The 8,387-nt window shown below is 36.4% G+C and overlaps 1 protein-coding gene across 1 annotated transcript; it reads left to right on the top strand.

Moving 5' to 3' along the window:
- Positions 1-155: 155 nt before the first annotated feature.
- LOC121874245 (18S rRNA aminocarboxypropyltransferase-like) lies at positions 156-7,656 on the top strand. Its single transcript, XM_042378329.1, has 7 exons — positions 156-270; positions 835-1,022; positions 2,072-2,208; positions 2,627-2,794; positions 3,931-4,144; positions 4,278-4,451; positions 6,894-7,656. The coding sequence occupies exons 2-7, from the start codon at positions 836-838 to the stop codon at positions 6,944-6,946; spliced, it is 933 nt and encodes a 310-aa protein (XP_042234263.1). The 5' UTR covers positions 156-270; position 835; the 3' UTR covers positions 6,947-7,656.
- The last annotated feature ends 731 nt before the right edge of the window (positions 7,657-8,387 follow it).

Raw genomic sequence — 8,387 nt, 5'->3', positions numbered from 1 at the left:
TATATATATCTTTCAATAGCCCGCCGTAAACACCCTGAAACCCTTTACGTGGACCCAGATTAAGGTAGGGATAAACCATGCAATACAAGTCTAAAAATTTAAAATGAATGAAATCAAACAAGTACAAAGAAAACGTAAGTGACTACTCGGTCAATCAACCGACCATCCTCAGGCCACCACAGGGGCTAGACTTGTTTACCATGTGAGAGGTCCAGATTGATGCAGTATTTATTCAGTGAAAAAGTTACTTAAGTTCACAGTGCAGTGCAGGTATGTAAACAGTAAATTAGGTAACTATTGACTTCTGACCCAGCGACAATTTATCATAGTAAACTATTATAAAAACGCTGTAATATCACTGCTTTATAGAGGCCACTGTCGTAGTTTGTTCAATGTTTTTTTTTAAATGACATAACCTAACCTAACCTAACCTAACCTAACCTAACCTAACCTAACCTCTACATAAAACCTAGCATAATTTAACACCTGCCATGGGCAAACTTACTGTTACTGCGACAGGGGGAAACAGCGAGCCACAGTGTTGAGGAAATGATGAAGGATTGTGCTTTGGGTAAATTTGCATAAGCGCACCACACTGTTAGAAAGTCAAAAATATATTTTTCTAGTGTATTTGTGTGTGTTTAGACCGAATATGACCTTCATTTCTGTCGGAAATTGGCCGATTTTTTTTCGTGGGACGTTTTCTGAAAAAAAAATAATGGCTAAGCAAATAAAAAATACACCAAAAAACATTTAATAATTCTTTTTTTATATCTAATTAGTGGGACACGTTTCCATTCCATGCTAATCAGTTGATGTTTTTATGCTCTTCAGGATGAACCGACCTGGTCGTGGCCCGGGGCGTAAGGGAGGAAGAGAGAAAGGTGACAATGGGAAAGGCAATCGAGGACGGAAACAACGAGTGGGTCGACGGGAAAGATTTGAATCAGGTGCTGATTCATCATCTGTGGCTTCCAGGCAGGAATTGGAGGATGAAGCTCTATTTAGACTTACATTAAAAGGTACAGTACTAGTTGAAGGCTGTAATATGATGGATAACTTAACTTGTTATGATACTCTGGCACAGAATTGGATATATCACATTGCTAGTACTGTACAGTACAGTACAGCTGCTCCTCGACTTATGACGGGGTTAGGGACCAAAATCCAGGTCGTAAGTCGAATTGGTCTTAAGTCGAAAATGCTTAAATAATACATAAAAATCTAATATGCGTGTCTCTTTTTATTCTCAGCACCACAAAACTCTCACTTTTAAGCTTGCCAACCATTTTAAAGTGAATTACAAACGAAAATTTTGTCAGTACACAGCGCAATCACTAACGTTGGGACTTGAAAATACGTAATTTGACAAAATTTGGGTACGACTGAGGCGGTCGTATGTCTGGGTGGTCGTAGGTCAAGTATGTCGTAAGTCGAAGAGTAGCTGTATACTGAACTAATTTCCTTAACATACTGTCTTAAAAATTCAGAGATTGCATTTCCAGGAAGTTAATATACATGAGTGTATAAATTTGAAGAATTAGTGATAATTCTGTGGTTATCATCTGTACATGGACTCGCACATAGTTCGTATCTTTATACTGTATAGGTTCTATTGTTTATAAATATGTACCTGTATTGTGTGCAGTGTTCTCTATTTATAACATGAATTAATTATTCTTTTAACTGCTGCACAGGTCTGATTAACAGGTTAACTCACATAAAACATTCTCTCTGGTTAACAACTACAATACAACACTTAATTTAGTGTAAGTTAGGTGATAATTAATGATGAGAGACGTTGACTCCCTCATTATTGGGCTGGTGTATGAGTTTTGGACACAGGAATTGCATTGATGTGGACTCTAGGTAAATAAACTTTATTAGTTTGTCTTGTTGATGTAAATCACAGTATGTATAATAAATCATATATTAATAAAGGTTTACAGTATTTTTTTTTGGTACACTGAAATCTATGAGATCATTATGGTATCATATTTATTCTCTCTCTCCACATAAAGCAAATGGGTACAATTTGCTTAACTGACAGATAAACTCAGTTTGTTTACAGATGACAATGATGAAGAAAGTGGTGAAAATGAACAAGTTGCCGAAGGTAGGAGAAACATCACTGATATTGACAAGAAACCGCAGGTGGAAGGTAGAGCAGAGGAGGAGGATAATGAAACTGACGACAGTGAATATGAGGTCAGTAAAAAGGTTTTACATATCTTTCAGTCTTACTTTTGAATGCATTTTAGATATCCTGTCCATTTAACACACTTGTCACATTTCAGCACACTTGGTCAATTGTACAGATTAATTTTATACTTGCAATCTCATGAGTGTGCGTATTATTAGTGAATTTATTACCGTACATTTCTATATACAGTAACAGTATTCCCTGATTTATGATACTGTTGCCTTTCTGCAAACCACAATGCATCTTAAATAAACGTAAGTCAGGAGCCTTTTAACATGGGTTTCAATGGGATACGTACCCTTGCCTTCCCTCCAGCCAGTGTGGTAGGTAAACTTTGGATTGTGACTACAGTACATGCCTACTGATATAATTTTGTATCTAATGTAAATACACCTTCATCCTTCATGTGCATACTGTATCCAGGCAGAATATGACGTGAGTGATGTGAATTTCCCTGTGGCTATGTGGGACCTTCGTCACTGTGACCCAAAGAAGTGCTCAGGTAGAAAGCTTGTCCGGCACAGAATGGTCAAGCTCCTCAGACTTGGTCAGAGGTTTGGTGGCTTGGTTCTCACACCTGTTGGGAATAAGGTAAGTTAAATGATTAAATCTGTCATCTGTCAGTCATGATTTAGTTTAGTGCACATATTTATATTTTCTTCAACTATGATTTCAAGGATGTCAGCATTATATGAGTACAATACAGTGATTTAACAAGAAATGGGTCTTAACCATCAGTCATTGACAGCCCAGAATAAGAAAAAATAAAATAAAAAACCTTTCAGTAAATACAGTCATAAAGTGTGGGGGTGTTGGTGGTATAACAGTAAAGTGCATATATCTCACAACTGTGATCTAGGTACAAGTTCTGACCTGGGACAGACATGGGAAAGGTGTTATTCAGTGTGACCCTACCAAACACTTCAGATTCCTTCCGGGTATTCTGGTTTCCTTCTGTACTAACACTGAATGATAAAGTTCATAACAAAGAATGGCTAGTAAGCTGATAAATGGTGAAATGATTAATTATAAATACCCGTTCTACTGTACAGAAGTGGGAAAGCTTTTTTCTGCCTGTACTAGTATTGGAGGAGAGTATGATTGTAATATAATTTAGTTTCATTGCATGCAATGATGACATCCTTTATGACTGTTAACTTTGTCAGTTTTTAATTTAGCACAGCTATAGTACAGTATTGTAAATCTCAAGTGACTTATTTTCTCTCTTTTTTTCTCTTAGTTCTATAAATATAAACCTCAGGAGAACTGTTGCTATAATTAAGAGGAGCTGTACTTGTAATGGTTTTATTATAAGAAGATAAATTAAAAAGTTCTTGAGAACTGTTAATTATATTTTTATGAAATTTAAAGGCCTCTGAGAAGAATCTCTTTTTTTTGTGGGAAAGGAGGAATTTTTCATTGTTTGTTATATTTAAGGGACAAACACAATGTATTAATTTTCAATGAGTAAGACTTTAGTACCTAAATAATGGATATTCAGTGAGTACAGCACAGGTGGTACAGTATATTTTGGCTAATTTTCATGAGGTGTAGAAAATTGTAAATTGTCTAAAGTTGGATTTTTTGCCAGTACTGTACTGTGTTGAGAATAGAAATTATGAATAATAAATGCCTGTACAGTTATATTAATTACCAGCTGATTATTATGTCGTGGTTGAGTACCCCAGCCTGCACATCAAGACTTACACAATTCACAACATCTGCAGTGTGTTTCACCAGAGGATATAAGTATTCTTCTGCAACATGGTATTGCTGTGGTTGACTGCTCATGGGCCAGGTTGTCGGAGACTCCATTTAACCGGATGAAAGCAACTTACCCAAGGCTTTTGCCTTACCTTTTGGCCTGTAATCCTGTCAACTATGGTCGGCCATGCAAGTTGTCCTGTGTAGAGGCTTTTGCAGCCACTATGTATATATGTGGTAAGACTTGATTTGGTTTTCATAGTAAATGAGTTATGAGAAAGTTGGCACTGCAGTATTTTGTTGCATGTTCTGTATACTGTATAATCTTTTTCTGAAATATTTTTGTATCTTATAATTTTTTATATTTCAGGTCAAAAAGAAGCTGCTTCACTATATTTGAGCAAGTTTAAATGGGGTAAAACTTTTATAAAAATTAATGTAGAACTTTTGGACAAATATGCTGCTTGCAGCAATAGTGCAGAAGTTGTTCAAGCACAAAATACTTACCTTCAGGAGCTTGAAGAAGAATCTCAGAAGTCAAAAGGTGAGGAAATATTTTCAAACTGATTATGTAATTCCATATCAGTGTCACTGCACAGCTGTTCACGTAAAACTTGTCCAACACACAACAAGTCATGGCTTGATTCTCTAGTTAGACCTTTTTGATATTTCTTTAACATACTGTAGTTACATCTGTAGGTAAATCTCACTCCCCATATTACTTTACAGTATATTTGTTATTGTCTCCTCATCTATCAACAAACAGGGTGGTATTTGGGAATGTAGTGTTCCAGTCCCCTAACACATGATTTTGAAGTAAGACAGCTGATAAAAAAAATCCCAGTTGGCTGGTGAGACATAAGCAGGTTTTATTGAGGGAAACTCTAAAGTAGGGAGTCACTCCAGCACAATGTACTTTACGAATGAGGAACTGGACAGTTGCCTTCATTGGCTTTGTATTTTATCATAGTACTGTACAGTAACAGTTTTAGTGCACTGTATGTGATATAGTGTATGTTAGGTTGTAATTAATGATGAGATGTTTGTGCCTCTCACTTTGGGACCACTACATGAGTTACCCACGTTAGAAAATAATTCCTGTATGCATTCCTGGCACTGATTGAAATCACATCAAATCAAGGGTTTTCTGTACCAATGAGTCCTAAAGTAAAGGGAAAAACTAATTATAGGTCCAAACCTTACATTTTAAACATTCTGGGTTTGTACACCATTACCTAAATATTTATCCACTTTCTTTCTCTAATCCATCTACGGTACTGGTATTGATACAGTAAATGATGGTGGTAATGATACATCTCTCTTTTATGGGATTACTATGAATAATACTGGAGTATCTTGGGTGTAAAAATTGTTACAGTATTGTTTTATATAAGTTTGCATCCAGCTGCGAATCAATCAATCAGAGTACTGTACTGTCCTCATATCTGAGGGTTGGGGACTACAGTCCTCCTTTCTAAATGTTCTTGGGCTGTTTTTACCAATCCTCCAAGGTTTTGTGTCTCTGGGAACTCATTTTTTAATTTAATTCATTCATTCCAGTCTCTGCCTTCCCCTGGCCTTGCTACCCTCAATTTTGCCCACTAATATTTCTGTTATTCCCTCATCTCTAATTAGAGGATACAGTATGACCAAAGTATCTAATTTTTCTTTTCGTTTCACATATTTCTCTTTAAGTTTTTGCTAATCTTAGTACAGTGATATCCCGGTTAGCACTACCCTTGGCCAATTTTTCCCAAGCATTCTGTTTACAGTTTACAGTACAAATTTAGTGCACTTCCACTGTGGGCACATTCTTGATGACTCACCAATTTTTTTATATTAATGACTATTTCTTACTCATGTCTGGAAAACGGCCTGCAAGTTTTAATGCTGCTAGTGTGTCTAAAGTGCCGCGGAAAAATATCTCTGGATGTAAAATTACAAGTGATGAGGCAGTTGGAAGCTGGTGAACATCAGGTAGAGTCGGTGAGGCTTCTAACTTGGCTACATCGACTGTTTAAACCATTATTAAGAAGGTAAACAAGATAAAAGCTTCAGCCATGACAACCACAAAGTTGTTATATTAAGTGAAAGGCCTTATTGTATGACATAAATTTGTGTGTGGTTAACTGAAGCACAATGTGTGGTGGCAAGTTGGACATCAGCTACTGAGGAGTGCTTGGCAACACCTGGTGCATATTACCACTACCTTCCACTCCACCTTGCTAATCACCCCCACCTTTCAGCTTTCTTAATCCATATTTTAAAATGCTATGCAATGTAATGTTGAAGGGATACAACGTTGCTCATATATACTCACACTCAATTTTGTGGGTAAATATCAGCTGTTCAATAAAGTCTGGCAGTGCTGCGGGCACAGTGTTACCAAAGAAATTGATAGACGCATCACCTCCTCAATACTTACCAATCTCCCTCCCCACCACCTGCATCATCACCACCTGCATCATCACCGCTACCTCTATTATCACGACCTATAAGGATTAACATCAACCAGTGCAGAGCCATATGATATCCACTGCTACCCGTCTGCCTCTCACACTCGTTCATCAAACGACTGTCATTCATTATACAATTTTGTTTATTTGTTTCTCATTAATTAGTACATATGTGTTACTGTAATAATCTGCATTTATTAATACCTGTACCCTTCATATACAATACTGTACTGTATATATATCTTATAGGTAAAAAATAATTTCATCAGGAATGCATCTCCATATATGTTATGGTGTAATGACCCCTTAGAATGCTATTTTGGATTGTGCTCTATTATCCAGGAATGTATCCTGAAGGCTAAACCGGGTATTACTGTGCTTTAAAATACCTGATGCCAAGCTGGACATCATGCCAGCAAGGATTCAGGGCTAACCTACACTAGAAAATGACCATAAAATGGTGATGATACATTATAATGCTGACATAGAATGTATGCTTCTAATCCACCATCACATCTTGGCCTTTGCAGATGAGATTGATCTACCACCATCAGAATCAGAGGAAGAGGAGGAGAGTGATTAAGGTCAAAGGTAGAGAAGAATGAGGTTTGTGAATGTCGACAGAGTTTCACCACAAGTCAAGGCATGAGAAACATGTCTGTGAGCAAATACAGTAGTAATACTGTATCTGTACAGTGTGTAATGGTATACTGTGATGCTTATGAAAAACAACAAATAAATTCTTAATCAGGCTGTAAAGACACTAAGATATTAATTTTTTTCAGTGTACAGTACTGTATAGTCAAACTTCTAAAATCCGATCCTCCAGAATCCTTTAGTATCCCAAATTTGAATGGAAAACTCCTGTCATGTGTTACTCACTTGCTATAATCTCACCAAGTGTTCCTCACTTGTTTTTCTGGGTCAGCTTGGGTGACTTGCCTATTCAAATAGACACCGTTGCCTAATATGCATGTATTCGTATTCAAATTCATACTGTATTTATTTTGGTATTATAAGAAATTTAATTCTTTTAATGGCATCTCTTAAGCAGCCAAGTGATAGTGCTGAGTGTAGTGCTGCAAGAAATGAAGCATGTTATGTTTACAGTAGTATTGTAGAATGGAAATATTGACAGGGTGTCTGTTCTCTTCATTCGAGAGGAATATTGTGTTGGAAATACAACAGTGTGTTTATGACATTAAATTATCTTTTGTATTGAGAGTGCAACCAATAAGGGAATTGTATAGTGAAAAATCACTTCATCCTCAACAATAAATTATTGGAAAACTGGCTGGAACTTTTCGAGTGACTGCTGTCTTCCTCCACCCTTCACACTCATGTGTGGACATAATAGAACTTAATGTAAGTAGATACTTAGCATTAAATGCTTATATTTAACACATTTACATATAGGTACAGTATATTTTTTTTAAATTCAAGTACAGGTATACCTCGACTTACTACCTACTCGACTTACGTCCACCTGGACATAAGACCGCCGCAGTCATATAAAATGTTTTTTAAATTACGTATTTTCAAGCCCTGACATTAGTGATCGCGCTGTGTACTGATAAAATTTTCGTTTGTAATTCCCTTTAAAATGGCTGGCAAGCGTAAAAGTGAGAGTTCTCGTGGCACTGAGAAGAAAAAGAGACACCCATTTTAGATTTTCTATGTATCATTTTCGCATTTTCGACTTACGACCTGGTCGTCGGTCCCTAACTCCGTCGTAAGTCGAGGACTGACTGTATTAGCATTCATTAGAGTTTTTTCTAATCAAGCATTATCACATAAAAATCCTTATGCAAATTGTCATTTGTCTGGCAGTGTAGTAACTTATTCTATAACTTCTACATCCCAGTTATTTCATAACACTGGTTTTAGTTATGAATGTTTTAGCATTTTCAAAAACCTTTATTAATTTTTTTTATAAATCATTATTTTATTATTGCAAGTGTAAAATCCTAGCATATGCTATAAGTTTGTGTACAAACAGTACAACAGTAGCTGCTGCCTGCCGT

The sequence above is a fragment of the Homarus americanus genome, unplaced genomic scaffold (genome assembly GCF_018991925.1).
Source record: "Homarus americanus isolate GMGI-L3 unplaced genomic scaffold, GMGI_Hamer_2.0 scaffold49667, whole genome shotgun sequence".
Lineage (NCBI taxonomy): Eukaryota > Metazoa > Arthropoda > Malacostraca > Decapoda > Nephropidae > Homarus > Homarus americanus.
This window is presented reverse-complemented; position numbering and strand designations above follow the sequence as displayed.